This window comes from Salmo salar, chromosome 15 (assembly GCF_965601325.2).
Source record: "Salmo salar chromosome 15, fSalSal1, whole genome shotgun sequence".
NCBI lineage: Eukaryota > Metazoa > Chordata > Actinopteri > Salmoniformes > Salmonidae > Salmo > Salmo salar.
Genome location: NC_138305.1, coordinates 26,293,778 through 26,317,272, shown reverse-complemented (window position 1 = coordinate 26,317,272; position 23,495 = coordinate 26,293,778). Strand labels below are relative to the sequence as shown.

The following is a 23,495-nucleotide window of genomic DNA, read 5'->3' as shown; positions in this document are numbered from 1 at the left end:
ATGGTGGGGGGTTGGTGTGGGGGGGTTGGTGTGTATGGTGGGGGGTTGGTGTGTACGGTTGGTGTGTATGGTGAGGGGGTTGGTGTGCATGGTGGGGGGGTTAGTGTGTATGGCGGGGGGTTAGTGTGTATGGTGGGGGGGTTAGTGTGTATGGTGGGGGGTTAGTGTGTATGGTGGGGGGTTAGTGTGCATGTTGGGGGGTTTAGTGTGTATGGTGGGGGGTTAGTGTGCATGGTGGGGGGTTAGTGTGCATGGTGGGGGGGTTGGTGTGTATGGTGGGGGGTTGGTGTGGGGGGGTTGGTGTGTATGGTGGGGGGTTGGTGTGTACGGTTGGTGTGTATGGTGAGGGGGTTGGTGTGCATGGTGGGGGGGTTAGTGTGTATGGCGGGGGGTTAGTGTGTATGGTGGGGGGGTTAGTGTGTATGGTGGGGGGGGGTTAGTGTGTATGGTGGGGGGTTAGTGTGCATGGTGGGGGGTTAGTGTGCATGGTGGGGGGGTTGGTGTGTACGGTGGGGGGGTAATTTAATAGCATTTCTGTGGTCATATCAGTCCCTTTATAATTGATTTTATATTTTATTTAACTAGGCAAGTCATTTAAAAACAAACTCTTATTTTCAATGACGGCCTAGGAACAGTGGGTTAACTGCCTTGTTCAGGGGCAGAACGACAGATTTTTACCTTGTCAGCTCAGGGATTCGATCTAGCAACCTTTTGGTTACTAGTCCAACGCTCTAACCACTAGGCTACCTGCTCTAACCACTAGGCTACCTGCTCTAACCACCAGGCTACCTGCTCTAACCACTAGGCTACCTGCCTCTAACCACTAGGCTACCTGCTCTAACCACTAGGCTACCTGCTCTAACCACTAGGCTACCTGCTCTAACCACTAGGCTACCTGTCTCTAACCACTAGGCTACCTGTCTCTAACCACTAGGCTACCTGTCTCTAACCACTAGGCTACCTGTCTCTAACCACTAGGCTACCTGTCTCTAAACACTAGGCTACCTGTCTCTAACCACTAGGCTACCTGTCTCTAACCACTAGGCTACCTGTCTCTAACCACTAGGCTACCTGTCTCTAACCACTAGGCTACCTGTCTCTAAACACTAGGCTACCTGTCTCTAACCACTAGGCTACCTGCTCTAACCACTAGGCTACCTGCTCTAACCACTAACCTACCTGTCTCACTTAGAGAAAAACACTAAGCATCAGTTATAGTTCTTCATTATTAAAAAACACCAAACTAATTTCACTTTTCATTCACCGGCATCAAAATGAACAACAGTTTTATTGAAGGAAATAAGTATTTTATTCTTCAGAAGTTTTGTCCTTATAAATATCAATTTATATACAAAATAATATTATAAAACATATAAAGAGCAGTTGTGTCAATCAATATTTAAATTAAACTCTGGAAATAATCATAAACAAAACTTTAAAAAAAATGACATTGGTTCTGTCATTTCACCAAGAAATGATAGGCAGGCAGTGGTATGACAGTGTCTTTCTATTCGCCTTCATGTCAGGGCTGTTTGGCTACCTCCCAAATTACATCCTATTCCCTAAATAGTGCACGACTTTACATTTTTTATTTTTTTATTCTTATTGTTTTTATTTAACTAGGCAAATCAGTTTTAGAACAAATTCTTGTTTTACAATGACGGCCTACGCCCGGCCAAACCTTAACCCGGACGACGCTGGGACAATTGTGCGCCTCCATATGGGACTCCCAATCACGGTCGGTTAGTGATACAGCCTGGAATCGAACCAGGGTCTGTAGTGACGACTCTAGCACTGAAATGCAGTGCCATTGGACCGCTGCGCCACTCAGGAGGCCATAGGGTTCTGGTCTATAGTAGTGCACAATATAAGGAATATTCTCTGGTCTATAGTAGTGCACTATATAGGGAATAGGGCTCTGGTCTATAGTAGTGCACTATATAGGGAATAGGGCTCTGGTCTATAGTAGTGCACTATATAGGGAATAGGGCTCTGGTCTATAGTAGTGCACTATATAGGGAATAGGGCTCTGGTCTAAAGTAGTGCACTATATAGGGAATAGGGCTCTGGTCTATAGTAGTGCACTATGTAGGGAATAGGGCTCTGGCCTATAGTAGTGCACTGTATAGGGAATAGGGCTCTGGTCTATAGTAGTGCACTATATAGGGAATAGGGCTCTGGTCTATAGTAGTGCACTATGTAGGGAATAGGGCTCTGGTCTATAATAGTGCACTATATAGGGAATAGGGCACTGGTCTATAGTAGTGCACTATATAGGGAATAGGGCTCTGGTCTAAAGTAGTGCACTATATAGGGAATAGGGCTCTGGTCTATAGTAGTGCACTATGTAGGGAATAGGGCTCTGGTCTATAGTAGTGCACTATGTAGGGAATAGGGCTCTGGTCTATAGTAGTGCACTATGTAGGGAATAGGGCTCTGGTCTATAGTAGTGCACTATATAGGGAATAGGGCTCTGGTCTATAGTAGTGCACTATATAGGGAATAGGGCTCTGGTCTATAGTAGTGCACTATGTAGGGAATAGGGCTCTGGTCTATAGTAGTGCACTATGTAGGGAATAGGGCTCTGGTCTATAGTAGTGCACTATATATAGGGAATAGGGCTCCATTTAGAATGTATCCTCCTCCAAATTCCTGTTGATGGAAAAAATTGTATTTTCCCACCTGTGTTTTTCTTTTTGGTGTTCAAGTGCTCCATGAAGAGACAAGTGTTTAGTTTTAGCATTGAAACTCTTGTTTGGGCTTCTAGTAATTTTGGCCTGTATCTTTTCACCATTTGCATGGAATGAAAACGTCTGGAAAAGTTCGACCAGGCGTTTTGTTTGGAGTGATTGACAGTTGAGACGTTAGTTTGTTTGTTCAATCAGACATTCATCGTTCTCAGTGTTTTGTTGTGGTTAGTCTGTGGTTTTCAACAACTAGTCGGTCGGTTGTTTGCGGTTGGTTGGTCAGTTTCAGCGAATTGGCTCCACCCTGGACCTTGGGTCTTGCATAGCTGGTGAATTATGCCGGCTAGGGGGTTAAAGATCAGTTGAATTTCAGTCAACTCCATTTTGATTACTTGGCTGTCGAAGTCCCCATGATTAGGTCGGGCAGGGGTCAACTGAGAGGTCAGGGGTCAACTATTTGTTCTGTTTCACCTACTCTCTCCTCCATTGCTGCCAAGGACACATGAGTTCAGTTCAAATTTGTTGTTTTGCTTGCTGACATTCTACCAGTTCCCTCCACACTCTGTGCAGTTCAGTCAGTCTTTTAACCGTTTAACAGTTGATTTAACCATTTGTTTAACCGTTCCCAGAAGTCAAAAGTTTCATGACTGCTACTGTACACGTTTTGTATACAAACACTCGGTCGATGTTAAAGTTCAATAAAGTTTTCAGGCTAGTGTTCATTAGTTTGTTTACAGAGAAGAGGAGAGGTTCGTCCATCTCTCTCTCTCTTATCGTCTCTCTCTCTCTCTCCATTTCTCAAGTGTTCCAGAGCAGCAGTGACATCAGAAACAGTCTCTTCTCAGATTTTTGTAAACAATCCAGAAAAATAAAAAATTCTGCCTCGATTGTGTTTCTCCTCTTTCGCTTCCTTGCTTCTTCATACCCCTCACAGCTTATACCTGGGGAGGAAGAGAGGAAAAAGACTTAGAGGCAAGCAGTGGGAACTGGGGAAACAGTGTGGGAACATTCCCTTGTTATCTATGAACAGGGAAACTGTTCTGTTGTCTATTCTTACGGCTTTGCTATATGTTTTTGCTTGGCTCATCCTGCTTTCAATTACACTCAGCGCTTCTATGTTAAAACATAGGGCTTGTGAGAGAAAGTAAAGCTTTAAACGTATCAAAACCATATGCATAGGCTTGTGTTCAAGCACGAGACTATGTAATGCTAAAGCTTTCAACGTATCTGAAGCATGTGCAGAGAGAGCAGTCCAGGGGATCCAACTCTGTTTCAGGCTCACCATATCCCCTTTCCAGGCCATCAAATTGTCAGTTTGATGTACAGTGATTTGATACATTTTTATAGTTTAGTGAGATCATTTCCATATAAGATTATTTCACCATATTGACTTGGCATACATGATTACACCATATAGGCTCACAGGATATTTCCCTGGCTTATGTTTAAGTAAAATAATATGTAGTACTTACACAATGTGTATCTATAAAAAAACAACATCACCAAGAATAAATGTACAGCATTTGTAATTGCCCATAAGTGTGACATGAAATGCTGTAGAGGGGAAACCGCAAAATAAGGACTGATGAAAAAGTATATATTTTTTATGTTGGTATGTATTTATCCTTACCTCTGTTGCTATGACGCACGTCCTCCGCTCATCTCCTATAACAAAGACGGACTGGTAGATCTGAGAGTCTCGAGGGGAACATATCGTTGATATCCTACACTCCGACTTTTCACTGCAACACCATAAATCAACACACACACTCAGTCAGTCCACCTTAAAAGTAGAAGCATATGGTCAAACTAGGCTATGCATCGGGTAGTCTACTGATGGGGGTGGAAACGAATGTACAGGGAGACGGAGGTATAGAGAGGGAAAACATATCAATGGGTGATTCTACAGAAGTGGTGTAGAATGGCCGTCCCACCCCAAAAATAACTCAAAAATCTAGGACAATTATTTACATCGTGATATGTTCTAATTCAATCCAAGACAAGAACAAACATATTGTTACAATAATATAGTACAAAGTCATTGTTTACACACAGGTGGCTGTCTACCTTACTGTACTCTACTGTACCCTACTATACTGTAGTGTACTGAACCCTACTGTACCCTACCTTACTGTACTGTACTGAACCCTACTCTCCTGAACCCTACTCTACTGTAGTGTACTGAACCTTACTCTCCTGAACCCTACTATACTGTACTGTACTGAACCCTACTGTGCCCTACTCTACTGTACCCTACTCTACTGTACCCTACTCTCCTGAACCCTACTGTACTGTACTGTACTGTACTGAACCCTACTGTACCCTACTCTACTGTACCCTACTCTACTGTAGTGTACTGAACCCTACTGTACCCTACTCTACTGTACCCTACTCTACTGTACCCTACTGTACCCTACTATACTGTACCCTACTCTACTGTACCCTACTCTACTGTAGTGTACTGAACCCTACTGTACCCTACTCTACTGTACCCTACTCTACTGTAGTGTACTGAACCCTACTGTACCCTACTCTACTGTAGTGTACTGAACCCTACTGTACCCTACTCTACTGTACCCTACTGTCCTGAACCCTACTGTACCCTACTATACTGTACCCTACTCTACTGTACCCTACTCTACTGTACCCTACTATACTGTAGTGTACTGAACCCTACTCTACTGTACCCTACTCTACTCTACTGTACCCTACCCTACTGTACCCTACTACTGTACCCTACCCTACTGTACCCTACCCTACTGTACCCTACTCTACTGTACCCTACCCTACTCTACCCTACTCTGCTGTACCCTACTCTACTGTAATCTACTATACTGTAGTGTACTGAACCCTACTCTACTGTACCCTACTCTACTCTACTGTACCCTACCCTACTGTACCCTACCATACTCTACTCTACTGTACCCTACTCCACTCTACTCTACTGTACCCTACTCTACTGTACCCCTACTCCACTCTACCCTACTGTACTGTACTCAAGCGTACTCTACTTTACTTTCTTACTATTGAAGCAACGGCCTATAGAGTCTGGATCAGTGGTCTTGTTCTGGAAACCTCATACATTTGGTCTTTAACTTGTTATGGTGTCAACTCACTGGGTTGGATCTTGGGACCAATGTCCTGGTATAAATCTTGGCTCTGGGATATGACCTTATTTTTTGGTTTACAAGCCATAGGCAATCCAACTCTCTGATCATTGGCTGACCACTTCCAACAAGTTGGCTACTTTAAAATGGTGGCAGCCCCATAAACTCAACATCTATAGTAAAATGAGTTATATCCATATAGAGTCCTCTATGTATCTCTATGATCGACAGTTATCACCGAAATGCCTGTTATTTTGCACAAAATAAAAGTAGGTGAAGAATTTGAAAAATGTGAACATCGAAACAACATCATTAATAGAATGCATAATTCAATCAATCAACAAGTTTCAGATTCATACAATCAACATTGAACATTTTGGGTGAGTGGGTGGGTGGGTGTATCAGAAAAGATGTAGAGCCCATAGAATGGCCTTTACCTTTCACACACATATTGAATTACGGCTGTAAGTATAGAGCTGTAAGTATAGAGCTGTTTTCAAGAGCTGTACTGAAACAGTTTCCTAGAGCTGTAAGTATAGAGCTGTAAGTATAGAGCTGTACTGAAACAGTTTCCTAGAGCTGTAAGTAAAGAGCTGTAAGTATAGAGCTGTAAGTAAAGAGCTGTACTGAAACAGTTTCCTAGAGCTGTAAGTAAAGAGCTGTACTGAAACAGTTTCCTAGAGCTGTAAGTATAGCCCGTAAGTATAGAGCTGTAAGTGGCCTATGTCTCAATGTGTCATTGCAGAAGCAGTTGGCTAGATCTTCATGTTTGCAGATGTGGTCTAACATTTCAGAATCAAGATAAAACTCATCGAAAAGCTTAATTTAGACAAAAAATTTGTTTTTCTTACCTGTACATTCTACTCAGCGGTATTTTCTCTTCTAAACACTTGTCATAGATCACATGACTTTTGCTTTTATCCTCTTGCGACGTATCATCCTTCAACTCCTTTGACTTTGCGTTACTATACAAGTCCAATTGATAGTTCTTATGGATGAAGTTTGACTTCTCTGATTCGCAGTCCACTTCCAGTCCCACCTTCTGATTGGTGTTCTTCAGCTGGGAAGCCGGGATTAGGTTATCCCTCTGTACATTTGATAGGTTGTTCATGGTCTCCCCATCTCCCGTGTCCCTGCCGGTCTGCCTGTGGATGTGCCGTAGAGCCAGCCCAACCATGCATAGCAGCACCAGCAATGCAACCAGCCCTACAGCCAAGGAAACTGCCGCCCACTGGAAGCCATCTTGGCCCTCTCCATTGATCCTCTCCCCACCCACCGGCAGGGTCACAGCAAAGAACTGGCAGCGTGTTCCGCTAAAGCCAGCGGGACAGATACAGGTGGCAGGGGGTTTCCCTGGCCCTCCTCCCCCGGTGCAGAGCCCTCCGTTAAGACAGGGGCGGATGGAGCACTCGTCCAGGCTGCGGTCGCAGTTTCGTCCGGCGTACCCCGGGGGGCAGGCACAGGTGTAGTCGTTGATGCGGTCCAGGCAGGTCCCTCCGTTGGTGCAGGGGTTCCCGGCACACTCGTTGATGTTGATCTCACAGCGCTGGCCAGTGAAACCGGAGCGACAGCTACATAGACGCACGCCACCGTGGATCAAACACAGACCGCCTGGAGAGAGACACACAGGGGGTCAGGGTCTTGGGGGAGAGAACACGCATGCAGACATACACAATAGGCCCTGTTCAGAAACAATCACTACTTCCCACTACATCACTACGTCACTACACACTACGTCACACTACGTCACTACACACTACGTCACACTACGTCACTACACAATACACCACTACGTCACTACACCACTACGTCACTAGTTCACACTACGTCACTACACACTGCACCACTTTATCACTACACACTACTTCTCACTACGTCACTACACATTACACCACTACGTCACTACGTCACTACTTCACACTACGTCACTACACACTGCACCACTTCATCACTACACACTACTTCTCACTACGTCACTACACATTACATCACTGCGTCACTACACCACTACGTCACTACACCATTACGTCACTACTTCACACTACGTCACTACGTCACTACACCACTACGTCACTACACCACTACGTCACTACTTCACACTACATCACTACTTCCCACTATGTCACTACGTCATACTATGTCACACTACTTCCCACTACGTCACTATTTCACTACATCACTGTGGTTAGAGCGTTAGGCCAGTAACCGGAAGGTTGCCGGATCGAATCCCCGAGCTGACAAGGTGAAAATCTGTCGTTCTGCCTCTGAGCAAGGCAGTTAACCCACTGTTCCCCGGGCACTGAAGACGTGGATGTTAATTGAAGGCAGCCCCCCCCCCCCCTCTGATTCAGAGGGGTTGGGCTAAATGCAGAAGACACATTTCAGTTGAATACATTCAGTTGTACACCTGACTAGGTATCCACCTTTCCAGTACTTCACACTACACATCTTGAGGTCTCAGTAACCATCAGATGTGAAGTCTCCAGTCTGAATTATTCTGGCTTTCCCTTCATCACTAAATCCATGCACCACAACAAGCACGATTGCGTCCCTAAAAAGGTCACCGTGAACCAAGCCCATGTGGATTTGATATTTATCACATTATTTGTCCATTATTAACAGTATTGGGTGACATTCCTTGAAGCCGACTGGAAGCCATCACATGTTTACATCCAGCACAATAGACACACAGTTCCCACAGATTCCTGTTGTTCAATAACACTTCCAGATGATTGCCGGCCCAAAAGGAATTCAGAGGAAGGGGAGGAGGGGGGAGAGAGAAGAGGGGGGAGAGAGACAGTAGTTCCATCACACACTTCCAACCTGCCTGAGGAATTCAGGGGAAGAGAAAGGGGGGGTGCTGGAGCGGAGAGATAGCGGAAAGAAGAGGTGGAAAGCGGCCGTAGCATACCGTTGGCACAGGGAAGAGATGTGCACTTGTCCACTCTCTTCTCACAGTTGAGTCCTGTGTATCCGGGAGGACACTCGCAGATGTAGCTGCGACCGTTGTCCTTCTGATGGCACTGCCCGCCGTGGAAGCAGGGGGAGTCAGCACAGGTCAGCAGGCTGTGTTCACAGTGAGAACCCTCGAAGCCCTGAGGACACGAACACCTGTAGCCAACATCCAGGTTCTATAAAGGGAAAGAGTTAAGATCTAAGGTCAAGACAGATTGGATTACAGTCGTTTCTAAAAATGCAATCCTTCCCCCTTCCTCTCATATCAGTTCTGACAATAACTCCGCTATTGTCCCTTTTAGGCTGGGTATTAAGTGGGCCACCTAGGTCCAGGCAGCGAAGTTCTAACCCATTACCTTTAAATACATAACATGACCAAAAGTATGTGGACACCTGCTTGTCTTAACATCTCATACCAAATTATTGAGCATTAATATGGTGTTGGTCCCCCCCCTTTGCTTCTATAACAGCCTCCACTCTTCTGGGAAGGCTTTCCACTAGATGTTGGAATATTGCAGCGGGGACCTGTTTCCATTCAGCCAGAAGAGCATTAGTGAGGTCGAGCACTGATGTTGGACAATTAGGCCTGGCTCGCAGTCGGCGTTCCAATTCATCCCAAAGGTGTTGGATGGGGTTGAGGTCAGGGCTCTGTGCAGACCAGTCAAATTCATCCACACAGATCTCAACAAACCATTTCTGTATGGATCTCGCTTCGTGCACGGGGGCATTGTCATGCTGAAACAGGAAAGGGCCTTCCCCAAACTGTTGCCACAAAGTTGGAAGCACAGAATCGTATAGAATGTCATTGTATACTGTGACGGTGCCACGTTGAAAATCACTGACCTCTTCAGTAAGGCCATTCCAGTGACGATGTTTGTCTATGGAGATTGCAAGGCTGTGTGATCGAATGAAATAGCTGAATCCAGTCATTTGAAGGGGTGTCCACATACTTTTGTATATATAGTGTACCCATCTGCTCATCAGTTCTGACAATATTGCCACTTTTGTCGCTTCTAGCCTGGGCATTGAGTGACTTGTAGGGGACCATCTAGCACGTAGTACTTAACGGGCGTTCCTGCAGGCATTGTCCCATCTAACGCGGTCATCTAGTGCTTACTAACCCACAGTGCATAGTCCTCCGTTCCTACAGGGGCTGTCCCTTCTAACATGTCTATCTAACCACTTCCTCCACAGTGCTGTCCCTTCCTCCACGGTGCTGTCCCTTCTAACATATCTATCTAACCACTGCTTACCGTGCAGAGTCCTCCGTTCCTGCAGGGGTCGCTGTCACACTCCTGCAGCTCCAGCTCACAGTTGACCCCAGTGAACCCAGGGGGACAGGTACAGGTATAGCTGCCTTGACCCGTGTTCATACAGGTCGCCCCGTTCACACACGGCCGGTGGTGCGTGCAGAAGTTCAGGTCTGAGAGGGGAGGGAGCAGAGAGGTCAAATAGGTCAAATAAAGGTCAAATATAAGGTCATATACTGTACATGTATCGTGGGGTTAAATCATTTGACACCCTTGATAAAGATGAGCAATAATGACTGTATAAAAATAAATCAATCAAATGTTGAGTTATATTGTATGCACCAAATTTTTTAGGGGGGGGCAATTATATTATTTTACATACCCACAAGACATGCTAACCTCTCACCATTACAATAACAGGGGAGGTTAGCATTTTATATCATACCACCAAGACATGCTAACCTTTCACCATTACCAATAACAGGGGAGGTTAGCATTTTATATCATACCACCAAGACATGCTAACCTCTCACCATTACAATAACAGGGGAGGTTAGCATTTTATATCATACCACCAAGACATGCTAACCCCTCACCATTACCAACAACAGGGGAGGTTAGCATTTTATATCATACCACCAAGACATGCTAACCTCTCACCATTACAATAACAGGGGAGGTTAGCATGTCTTGGGGGTATGATCTTTGACCCTCTGTAACTTTCTCACTCATCATTATTCTGCAATCATGGTAGCATCCACATGAATGTAGAAGTGTTTACAAAAATACTATGTTGTTATTTACAATAAAAGTGACTCAAAAATTACACAATATAATATTTACCATTCATTTGTATTGGGCACAAGAAAATTTGAAACACAACCAAAACAAACTGCAAATGCATCCAACAAGCTTGTAGAGTCACAAGCTTGATGAAGTCATTGCATGCTGGGAATAGAGGACTAAATACTTCACTTCTGACTACTTTGTTTTACTTTAGAGGTCTCAATAATTTTGATCTCTAACTTTTGAGAAAAAATGTTGAGAAAACATTTCCCCCCAAAAATGTGTATGTAAGGTCAACATAACTTCCTGAATGTAAGGTCAACATAACTTCCTGAATGTAAGGTCAACTTAATTTCCTGTATGTAAGGTCAACATACTATCCTGTATGTTAAACAAAATCTCTTTCTCTGAGCAATTGTATTATTATAAAACAATATAATTTCCCCCCAAAAATGTGTATGTAAGGTCAACATAACTTCCTGTACGTAAGGTCAACATAACTTCCTGAATGTAAGGTCAACTTAATTTCCTGTATGTAAGGTCAACATAACTTCCTGTATGTAAGGTCAACATAACTTCCCTGTATGTAAGGTCAACATAACTTCCTGTATGTAAGGTCAACATAACTTCCCTGTATGTAAGGTCAACATAACTTCCTGTATGTAAGGTCAACATAACTTCCCTGTATGTAAGGTCAACATAACTTCCTGTATGTAAGGTCAACATAACGTCCTGTATGTAAGGTCAACATAAGGTCAACATAACGTCCTGTATGTAAGGTCAACATAACTTCCTGTATGTGAGGTCAACATAAAGTCCTGTATGTAAGGTGAACATAACTTCCTGTATGTAAGGTCAACATAACGTCCTGTATGCAAGGTCAACATAAGGTCAACATAACGTCCTGTATGTAAGGTCAACATAACTTCCTGTATGTAAGGTCAACATAAAGTCCTGTATGTAAGGTCAACATAACTTTCTGTATGTAAGGTCAACATAACTTCCTGTATGTAAGGTCAACATAACGTCCTGTATGTAAGGTCAACATAACGTCCTGTATGTAAGGTCAACATAACGTCCTGTATGTAAGGTCAACATAACTTCCTGTATGTAAGGTCAACATACTGTCCTGTACTGTAAGGTCAACATACTGTCCTGTACTGGATTGGACTGTACTGGATTAACATAATAACAGCTGATAGATCATGTTGATGTACAGATTCATGTCAAGGTCTTCTCTATTTTTGGGGATTCTTTTAGGGTCAGTATTTGAATCAAAAACATAATTTATTGCAAATGTTCTGATATGTTTCAGTCTGATTTCTCTGTGCAACTACGATGGTGATGATGAAGATGTGTTCTTGCCTTGGTCACAGAAGAGCCCTCCCCAGCCCTCCTTACAGTTACACTGCCATGGCTGTTGGCAGGTGCCATGCTTACAAGCTGGGTACTTCTTACACTCATCACAGAACGGACCCTGCCAACCTTCTCTGCACCTTGAGACACAGGAGATGTAATGTACCATTAAAAACTCTGCAATTCAGGTAAATGTTCCTTCATGAATACCATACATTTATCCATACATTATTTATTGACTGACTGATTGGTTAATTTAATTGATAGATGTATTTGATAATTGGTTGATTAAACATAACAGTGCACTTCAACCAACCATGTTGTAACATGCAAGAACAACCAATCATCTACAGTATCCCTCTAAGACAGAGTGCAGAACACTTGACTATAGTTATGACTACAAGGACTAATTTTATGCATGTTCCCTTACTGCAGAAACCCCTCTATACAAATGTTCATATGGAGTCAATTATTCTAATCTAGACTTTATGTGAACTGCATACTTATAGTTCTGACCAAAATCTTGAGAAAGAGAGATAAGAGAGAAAGAAAGAGCGAGAAAGAGAGAAAGAAAGTAAGAGAGAAAGAGAAAGAAAGAGAGAGCGAGAAAGTGAGAAAGAAAGAGAGAACGAAAGAAAGAGAGAGCGAGAAAGAGAGAAAGAAAGAAAGAGAAAGAGCAAGAAAGAGAGAATGAAAGAAAGAAAGAGAGAAAGAGAGAAAGAAAGAGAGAGCAAGAAAGAGAGAATGAAAGAAAGAAAGAAAGAAAGAAAGAAAGAAAGAAAGAAAGAAAGAAAGAAAGAAAGAGAAAGAGAGAAAGAGCAAGAGAGAGAAAGAAAGAAAAAGAGAAAGAGAGAGCGCAAGAAAGAGAGAATGAAAGAAAGATAGAGAGGAGAAAGAGAGAGGGAGAGAGAGAGGAGAATTAAAGAAAGAGAGAAAGAGAGAGAGGGAGAAAGAGAGAAAGAAAGAGTAGGCTGCTTGATCTTCAGCTTTGAAAAATAGATTGCTTCCTGCTGAACAGTTGACGTCACATGGAATATAAATATTGGACCAGTTTAGAGAAATAGTAGCATTAAATACTGTCTCCTTCACATGCACACACACATTTTATAATTTCTATATTACTTACACACACTCGCCAGGTCTGGAGCAGTTTCCGTTTCCTTCACTGCATCCCTCGAGGCAGATGGCTGTAACACACGCACCAATAGATATCCAGGGGTTATCTATAGTGTTTCAAACGTTATTCATACAGTGGACCTTGGACGTAAATCAATCTGACTACGCTATGTGCATCTAAGCCACAGTCACGATAGGCAAAGCTATCATTACAGTAACTCGTGTACATTAAAAGAGCGGGCAATTTCAAGGATATTATAGCCTACTGATGCCTTCATCATAAAACACACAAAAGATGTGCTTGCATGTGTATAGGCTATAATAAAACTAAGCTATAATAGGCATTATGCATTCTCAAAGCTTCATTATAACCTGGGTGGTTCGAGCCCTGAACGCTGATTGGTTGGACAGCCATAGTATATCAGACCGTATGACAAAACGTGTATTTTTACTGCTCTAATTACGTTGGTAATCAGTTTTATAATATCAATAAGGCACTTCAAGGGGGTTTGTGGTATATGCCCAATATACCACCTCTAAGGGCTGTGTCCAGGCACTCCGTTTAGCAGTGGTATATTGGCCATATATCACACCTCAGGCTACTTAAGCATTAAGGCCATCATAAAATCTATTCATTTCAAAGGGCAGACAGACACAAGCTCCAACTGAACCTGTCACGCCACCAAACTGCTACAGCGGGACCATGAGGAAGCTGGGTAATTTACGGCTTGTATGTATTGTGTTCTAGATGGCCCCTATATCTCTCTCTCTCTCTCTCTCTCTCTCTCTGTGTGACACCGATTCCGGTTGGATAGGCTGGCGACCGCCGGTAAACGTCCGGGTTAGTCCTAAACAGATGCCCGTGCTCAATAGCGGACAGCTGCCACCATTGTTGTTCCTTGTCTGCGCAAACCGTACTTGCAGCTGCTATGCGGCCCGCGAGCCCCCAACAATAGGGAGACTACGACTTCGGTGACGCGTGGCGCATAATAACGTTGCGATTAACCCAGGCGCGTGCTGCTGCAGCCCGTGTTCCGCCAGTGACGTTCAAACTGCCCGGGATTAAATGACCAGGAACGCGCTCTACTTTCAGGTAGTAGTAGTAGTAGTGAAATACAAGCTCCTCTCTCACAGCCAGGGAGTGCGACGGAGGGGTGGAGAGAGAGAGAGAGATCCATCTCCTTCATCTCTCGTGCATTGTTTCTATACTACGAACGGTAGCTGGGTATGTAATTGCTCTGGTTCAAGGATTTTTGCGCCACGGTCAAAATGCAACCATAACACATGTAAAATTTCTCCTTCACCCGCCAAGTGACGCCGATGACAGATCCCTTGTCACACTGCGGTTCAAACTGACTCAAACAGTTTGGTAACGATTTATGTTTTAAGATGTTTCCCTGAAACGTTTTCTTTGATGAATTTGTTTTGGTAAAAGAGGCATACACATCAACCTCTAGTAACTGGTGCTAACCCTGCCTCCCAACTGGCCCTAACCCTGCCTCCCAACTGGCCCTAACCCTGCCTCCCAACTGGCACTAACCCTGCCTCCCAACTGGCCCTAACCCTGCCTCCCAACTGGCACTAACCCTGCCTCCCAACTGGCACATACCCTGCCTCCCAACTGCCCCTAACCCTGCCTCCCAACTTGTACTAACCCTGCCTCCCAACTGGCCCGAACCCTGCCTCCCAACTGGCCCTAACCCTGCCTCCCAACTGGCCCTAACCCTGCCTCCCAACTGGCCCTAACCCTGCCTCCCAACTGGCCCTAACCCTGCCTCCCAACTGGCACTAATAACCCTGCCTCCCAACTGGCACTAATAACCCTGCCTCCCAACTGGCACTAACCCTGCCTCCCAACTGGCACTAACCCTGCCTCCCAACTGGCACTAATAACCCTCCCTCCCAACTGGCCCTAACCCTGCCTCCCAACTGGCACTAACCCTGCCTCCCAACTGGCCCTAACCCTGCCTCCCAACTGGCCCTAACCCTGCCTCCCAACTGGCCCTAACCCTGCCTCCCAACTGGCACTAACCCTGCCTCCCAACTGGCACTAACCCTGCCTCCCAACTGGCACTAATAACCCTGCCTCCCAACTGGCACTAATAACCCTGCCTCCCAACTGGCACTAATAACCCTGCCTCCCAACTGGCACTAATAACCCTGCCTCCCAACTGGCACTAATAACCCTGCCTCCCAACTGGCACTAATAACCCTGCCTCCCAACTGGCCCTAACCCTGCCTCCCAACTGGCCCTAACCCTGCCTCCCAACTGGCACTAACCCTGCCTCCCAACTGGCCCTAACCCTGCCTCCCAACTGGCCCTAACCCTGCCTCCCAACTGGCCCTAACCCTGCCTCCCAACTGGCACTAACCCTGCCTCCCAACTGGCACTAACCCTGCCTCCCAACTGGCACTAACCCTGCCTCCCAACTGGACCTAACCCTGTCTCCCAACTGGACCTAACCCTGCCTCCCAACTGGCACTAACCCTGCCTCCCAACTGGCACTAACCCTGCCTCCCAACTGGCCCTAACCCTGCCTCCCAACTGGCCCTAACCCTGCCTCCCAACTGGCACTAATAACCCTGCCTCCCAACTGGCACTAATAACACTGCCTCCCAACTGGCACTAATAACCCTGCCTCCCAACTGGCACTAATAACACTGCCTCACAACTGGCACTAATAACACTGCCTCCCAACTGGCCCTAACCCTGCCTCCCAACTGGCCCTAACCCTGCCTCCCAACTGGCACTAACCCTGCCTCCCAACTGGCACTAACCCTGCCTCCCAACTGGCACTAACCCTGCCTCCCAACTGGCCCTAACCCTGCCTCCCAACTGGCCCTAACCCTGCCTCCCAACTGGCCCTAACCCTGCCTCCCAACTGGCACTAACCCTGCCTCCCAACTGGCACTAACCCTGCCTCCCAACTGGCACTAACCCTGCCTCCCAACTGGCCCTAACCCTGCCTCCCAACTGGCCCTAACCCTGCCTCCCAACTGGCCCTAACCCTGCCTCCCAACTGGCCCTAACCCTGCCTCCCAACTGGCACTAACCCTGCCTCCCAACTGGCCCTAACCCTGCCTCCCAACTGGGCCTAACCCTGCCTCCCAACTGGCCTTAACCCTGCCTCCCAACTGGCCCTAACCCTGCCTCCTAACTGGCCCTAACCCTGCCTCCCAACTGGCCCTAACCCTGTCTCCCAACTGGCACTAACCCTGCCTCCCAACTGGCCCTAACCCTGCCTCCCAACTGTCCCTAACCCTGCCTCCCAACGGGCACTAACCCTGCCTCCCAACTGGGCCTAACCCTGCCTCCCAACTGGCTCTAACCCTGTCTCCCAACTGGGCCTAACCCTGCCTCCCAACTGGCTCTAACCCTGTCTCCCAACTGTCCCTAACCCTGCCTCCCAACTGGGCCTAACCCTGCCTCCCAACTGGCACATACCCTGCCTCCCAACTGGCACTAACCCTGCCCCTAACCCTGCCTCCCAACTGGCCCTAACCCTGCCTCCCAACTGGCCCTAACCCTGCCTCCCAACTGACCCTAACCCGGCCTCCCAACTGGCCCTAACCTTGCCTCCCAACTGGCACTAACCCTGCCCCTAACCCTGCCTCCCAACTGGCACTAACCCTGCCTCCCAACTGGCACTAACCCTGCCTCCCAACTGGCCCTAACCCTGCCTCCCAACTGGCTGTTCTCCCTGTGATAGTATGACTTCATTCAGTTTCTGTTCTGTCCAAAACATAGAGAAGAGAACCAGCTTTTGTTTTTGTGCTCATTTATAGTGCACTAGTACCTATGTCTTAAGCATATTGTGAGTTTTTTACAACTATGTTGCTTGTCCTCATATTCAGCAAGCATCTCCTCTCTTACAGCATAGGGCCTACACACAAGGCTGACTCCTTCTCATACATTTACTATACATGCTGTGGTCCTCAGAGATGACCTCTTAGACCAATGTAGCATGGCAAAAATGTCCTTATATTCACACTGTTATTTCTGTGGCCCTTTTTACGTGCATAAAGAAAATAAAAACTTCCTGCGCCATAAAGGTCAAGGCCTCTTAGCAGAGTACAGTAGGTTAACATACGGGGGGGGGGGCAACACTATTCTCATTCCATCTATTTATCTCTCTATCGCTCACAGGACCAGTGCATCAAGCACATCCCGCCGCTGCCACCAATGTAGCGATTGAGGAAAACCAAATCAAATCAGCCTTGAACCAGTGACCCTACAGCTGTTACGAGTACCAACTGCTGTGTCATTTAACAACCAAACCTCTCGGCAGAGGCCACAGACTACCTGTATACAAGTAAACCACAGCCACTGTACACCTTTCACTCGCTCTCTGAAAACGATGTACCAATAAGCTCGGGAAAAACTAAAAGCACAGCGAAACTATACTCATGGAAGAAACAGTACAGCCAAAGTGCATCAAAAACGATGACCAAGCTTGCTAGAAGGAAAAAAAACACTGGCCTATAGTAAAGGCCTATAATCATTGAAGAAATGGTGATTGTATATCCAACATATTGTTCAAAGACAAGTGTGACATGGACTCTGATAGGCCAGAGGGGGAATGAGTTGTGTTTTTTTGTTGGTTCGATAACGGTTGGTTTCTCTCGGGTTGCTTACATTCTTCGCAGTATTCCCCCTTCCAGCCGGGCAGACAGGATAACTGCCCGTCGTCGAGGTCGCAGGTGTAGTGGCCAAAACGGTCGTCCCTTGGCGTGCATATTTTGGAACAACTTTCTCCGTAGTAATTGTCATTGCAGATGAAGCGGTAAGAATACCTTAACTCTGTCTGTCGGGCGCTCTGAACATCCAGAGACCAGGCGGTCCCTACGCCCAACTGTCTCTGGATGGAAAAGAAACTAATCAACATCTCTGGGTTGCTGGTGTCTGGAAGGGAGAGGGAGAGGAGAGGAGAGGAGAGGAGAGGAGAGGAGAGGAGAGGAGAGGAGAGGAGAGGAGAGGAGAGGAGAGGAGAGGAGAGGAGAGGAGAGGAGAGGAGAGGAGAGGAGAGGAGAGGAGAGGGAGAGAGAAAATGCATTAGTAAACATCTTGTCATGTACACTTTATCAGCCCAGCACCACATTGTTGAAGGATGTTTTGTAGAGAACATGCATTAGTTACATCAATCAATAAATTACTTTTTAGTTGTCACAAAGTGCTTTTTACAGTAACAGAGCCTAGACGCCAAAGTGAGATCCAAAAGGAAGCAGTCTGTTTTCTTACAGCCATGTTGGAAAAGTAGTCCACATGTTCCACATGCATAGTCTAACTGGGTCTAATGACGTCTGTTACAGTAATCACTATAATTCATTGTTCTCCTATCATTCAAAATATTCTATCTCGTGCCATATCTCATATCATACGATTGAAATATCCTAGACCTATTTCGATGTGAAATATCATGCATGCTCCGTTCACTGGGCTTGGTTTGAATGTGTAACCCGAGGCCCTACAGCGTGCCCTTACACAGATCAGATGGCTTCTTATCAAATCTCATAAGAACAAAACCATAATGGTTTTAGATGGACAATAAACTGAGATTAAAATGTCCTCTTCCTTTCTGTCAGCAAAAAAAAAAAAAAAAAACCTTCCCAGGCTGCTTCCAATGGGCGGGACAGAGCAAGGTGTTAAATACAGGAAGACGTAGTCACATAATCTTGGCAACCTCTGTGTGTTCTCACCAAAGCCCTCAACTCGTTCCCACGCCAGAAATACACCGCAGGAAGTCACATTGTGTTGGAGCATAAGAATGAAAAAGGTGTTTTTGAAGCTGAGCAACAAAGGGCTACCTAAAGGAGTAAAACATTTGAAAAAAAAAATAATAGGTAACAATTAACAATAAGGGGAAAGGATCAATGATAGTGAGAAGATACTCATTATGGATAAAAGTTTGACATTTAAAAGGTGCATTAGTTATAGAGGGCCTATTTGTTAAATGTGTAGAAATGTCGCCCTCTTGTGGCGTTGAATAGATCGACTTACCAACAGGTAGATCTGTTGAAGGTGAATACCAGGCTTCAATTATCAAAGAAAACGATCCCTAAGGACAGAACGCATTCAGTCATTAGAAAATATCATTCAAAATCCAGTTCGTACCGGCAATATAATACATTTGACAATATCACACTTTATCACAGCTAAAAATTGAGCGCAATTCAAAAACGAACTGTCTGTTTATGCATGGCTGTACAATTTAGGATTGTAAATTGCATCGAGGAAAACAGGTTATAGTAGGTCATACCGCTGTGTTGTGCATTTAGAAATAAACAACGCCGTGTGTTGTGTGTCAATCCTCTGTGTGTGTGTGTGTGTTTGGTTATACACACAACATTACCTAATGATGGATTATCTCATTACTCACCAATAACTAGCTTTCTTTCTCTCCAAACCAATCACAACCCGCCTGTTTCACAACACAACAACACTGACCTTGGCATGGTATACATTCAACTAATAATATGGGACCACATCCAGACTGTCTGTCTTACCGGCCATCCAAAGTTGAACGGTAGTCGGATGGGTCTACTGAAAGCTCCCCCGTCCATGGCGCTAAAGGAGTTGGTCCCTAGCACCGGTGTCAAGGCATTTCCGAAGATACAGTCACCTGGCGACACTACTGCCTGGTAGTTTTTAAGACAAACACGAAAGAAAGTTCTACAGTTGAGTCTGCACGAGTTGCCATTCTGCAGCAATCCTTTGCTGTTTTTAAATTCATGTAGATCGATCTCAAAAACACCCGATCCAAATACCTAAAAAAAAAAAAAAGAAGAGAAGATATGATTTTTGAAAACACCGTTACGCACACGCTAAAATAGAGCCTTTCCTTGGAATAGGCTACGTTGAGTGATCATTCGTTGAGAGCACCTGTAGGGTATCTGGCGGATTCCTCCTTACCTGTGTCAGTACAGTGGTGCTGAATGCGATGGTAAAAGTGAACCAAGCTGCCATCCTTCTCGCTTATCCAGGGCAGGCACGTCACCCGCCAATATATCCCCTATATTCCAAAGCCCACTATTCCAAAGTGTTGGGGGGGGGGGGGGGGGGGGAATACAAAATAAAAAAGCAGAAAGAAAGAATAAAATAGAAATCCTTCTTCTCGTTCCACTTCGTTGTTTTTCCGTAATTAGAATCTTTGTTGGATGTTCCAACCTGCCAAAATAATGTTTTAGAATTCCCAGGTTATCCAAAAGAGGTGAAGGTTTAACGAAAGATCAATATCCATTATCTGAGCCCTGTCCCCCTCTGGTCGCGCTGTTCTCCTCTTCACTTCCACAGTAGTACAGTACAGTACTGCACAATGCTTACGTCGGTGTGTGTGCGTGCAGGACGATGCCACACCACTGTCTTGTTTTGATACTTAACTTGGCGCATCAGTGTTGCGCTGCGCTCCGTGGACGTCTGTTCAACGTGCGTCTTATTACTAGTGAATGAACACTTGGGAGTGACGTCTCCCACAATTTATAGACTCGTGCTGCGCTGCTCATTAGATAAACTGTCAATCGAGACGTAACGCCGCCCACTTTATATATTCTCTCTCCCTCCCTCCTTCCTCCTCTCTCCAAAAACAGTGATATCCACATTCGAATACCCACCAGTACTGCGCTATGCTGACTGGCTGGCTGGCTGGCTGGCTGACTGACTGGCCGACTGGCTAGCTGACTGACTGGCTGGCTGACGACCAACAAAAGAGCCTCGATTATTCACAAGCTATAGCACCTGTTGACGTATTTACAACGCGCACGAGAGAATGAAGAGAGGTTTCACGCTGCACTTTTATTCCCCAACTGTTATCTTGACAGGAAAGATGAAACTTTAGAATGAAAAGCAGAAAGTAAATGACTGTCCCTAATCTCCATGCACCCGTTCTTCAGTTCCCCCTTCGGTTCGGTTCCACTTCGTTGCACGGTTAATTGTGTTCCCCCTCATTGACAGCGTGCATGCACCGAAGGGCCATTTCCTGACCTTTGGGCTGGGCTCGAGGGGTAATGCTCGCAAGGCAATAAGGAACTAAATTATTTTGTTATTAAATGTTCTTGAATTGTTTGTTTATAATAAACGATGTTGTTAAGGTCTTTAACTTTATTTTGGTAAGCATAACTTCTACGTTTCCAAAGGTCAATTTTTATTACGGCCTAGCCTATATGTTCCATGCACCAAATCAAATGTATGTTAAAAATCATGAGATTACAGGCCTAACACCACATCGCACATAAACCTATAGGCCTATCAGACTGTTCCTTTTAACGCACATTAAAATGGTGTATATTTAGGCCTTTAGTTTTAGGCCTATATATAATTCAAAATTAAGAATTTAAGTAAATATATTTTATATTACGCTTTTGATTTCTCAGTGGCGCGCACGTGCTGCCCGGGCCCGCCCCATGTCTTATAAAGTTCAATGGCAGTACGCCTCCTATTGTTGGGACGCGTGTCCCTCTCTCTAGCTGGCTCATGAGGGTTTAATGTGCAGGGAGACATAACTATTTAGCTGTATGCTAATGTACTTCCCTCCTCACTCTCTCTCTCTCTCCCTCTCTCTCTCGCTCTCTCTCTCTCTTTCTCCCCCCCTCTCTCCCTCTCTCTCTCTCGCTCGCTCGCTCCTCAGCACCCGTAAAATTGGTTTATTCCTCGATGCCCTTTCACAACCGACGACTTTCCCACGGTAGGCTAAAGGACTAAATCATGGATTAATACCTCACGGCGTTAATGTGATGGCCTAAATCAGTAGGGTGACACCGAAAACATTCAGATAAATTCATCGACAGTGTCCCATTTCCTAATTGCCATGGCATCATTACACTTAACACACATCCCAAAATGTAGGCTAAGTAATTGTTTATATGTATTACACATGATTCTTGCAGTTATTGAAATAGCCTATTTTATCATCGGCAAGAAGCCTATAAATTCTAGCATGTGAACATCTGTTATTATTTTCCAATTCCATATTCTTGTAAATTCTTCCAATTCAATAATCAAGACAAAACTATATATTTGATGTTAGTAAATGCCTCATGTTTTATTACATAAAGAAGTGTGTTTGTTTGTTTGTGCACACGGAGGATGCTGAGAAGTGTATCTAGTCTAGAGGCTGTTTTTGAACACTTGTCCTATTAATTAATAACGATTCATTTTAGTTGATGTTTTGCCAATAATCCCGAGGTGTGTTTGTACCTCTGATTGGTCGGTGCGCTCACCGCTTTCCCCAATAACCATCTGGCGGGAAATGGAGACACACTGACTGGCACGCGCGACGTTTCCATGGTCACCATTGGGGCTAGGCTACCTAACCTGTTCACTTGGCACCATTGGTAAAATGATGTTTTAAGAAATATAGGCGCTATCTAAACTTTAATTGCGTTGCTTATTCTGTGTTTTGATGAATAATTATTACAACCAAAGCTCTGTGGTACAAGCACTCGAACACACACACACACACACACACACACACACACACACACACACACACACACACACACACACACACACACACACACACACACACACACACACACACACACACACACACACACACACACACACACACACACCCGAGGTGCAATGCTATTTCAACCCTTTGAGAAATCTGTGGTTGGCCATACCGTGTGTAGCTTATTGTAAGTCTTGGCCCCAGGTCTCTCTCTTCCCCAGGTCTCTCTCTTCCCCAGGTCTCTCTCTTCCCCAGGTCTCTCTCTTCCCCAGGTCTCTCTCTTCCCCAGGTCTCTCTCTTCCCCAGGTCTCTCTCTTCCCCAGGTCTCTCTCTTCCTCAGGTCTCTCTCTTCCTCAGGTCTCTCTCTTCCTCAGGTCTCTCTCTTCCCCAGGTCTCTCTCTTCCCCAGGTCTCTCTCTTCCTCAGGTCTCTCTCTTCCTCAGGTCTCTCTCTTCCCCAGGTCTCTCTCTTCCTCAGGTCTCTCTCTTCCTCAGGTCTCTCTCTTCCCCAGGTCTCTCTCTTCCCCAGGTCTCTCTCTTCCCCAGGTCTCTCTCTTCCTCAGGTCTCTCTCTTCCTCAGGTCTCTCTCTTCCCCAGGTCTCTCTCTTCCCCAGGTCTCTCTCTTCCCTAGGTCTCTTCCTCAGGTCTCTCTCTTCCTCAGGTCTCTCTCTTCCCCAGGTCTCTCTCTTCCCCAGGTCTCTCTCTTCCCCAGGTCTCTCTCTTCCCCAGGTCTCTCTCTTCCCCAGGTCTCTCTCTTCCCCAGGTCTCTCTCTTCCCCAGGTCTCTCTCTTCCT

General features: G+C 45.5%; 1 protein-coding gene across 1 annotated transcript; it reads right to left on the bottom strand.

The window, feature by feature from the left end:
- Window positions 1-1,291: 1,291 nt before the first annotated feature.
- On the bottom strand, window positions 1,292-21,171 carry LOC106571054 (delta-like protein 4). The gene is made up of 11 exons (XM_014143710.3): window positions 20,168-21,171; window positions 19,762-20,022; window positions 19,256-19,313; window positions 17,894-18,160; window positions 13,268-13,328; window positions 12,151-12,281; window positions 10,003-10,172; window positions 8,706-8,925; window positions 6,646-7,405; window positions 4,318-4,429; window positions 1,292-3,628 (listed from the first exon to the last, which is right to left on the bottom strand). The coding sequence occupies exons 1-11, from the start codon at window positions 20,219-20,221 to the stop codon at window positions 3,623-3,625; spliced, it is 2,100 nt and encodes a 699-aa protein (XP_013999185.1). The 5' UTR covers window positions 20,222-21,171; the 3' UTR covers window positions 1,292-3,622.
- Window positions 21,172-23,495: the final 2,324 nt, after the last annotated feature.

Coding starts and splice junctions, on each gene's coding strand:
- LOC106571054 (XM_014143710.3), bottom strand. CDS start 20,221: ATGGCAGCTTGGTTCACTTTTACCATCGCATTCAGCACCACTGTACTG. Junction 10,173..12,150: donor AGGGCTCTTCTGTGACCAAG/GCAAGAACACAT, acceptor CTCCCCTCTCAG/ACCTGAACTTCTGCACGCAC. Junction 7,406..8,705: donor ATCTCTTCCCTGTGCCAACG/GTATGCTACGGC, acceptor GTCTCTCTCCAG/GCGGTCTGTGTTTGATCCAC.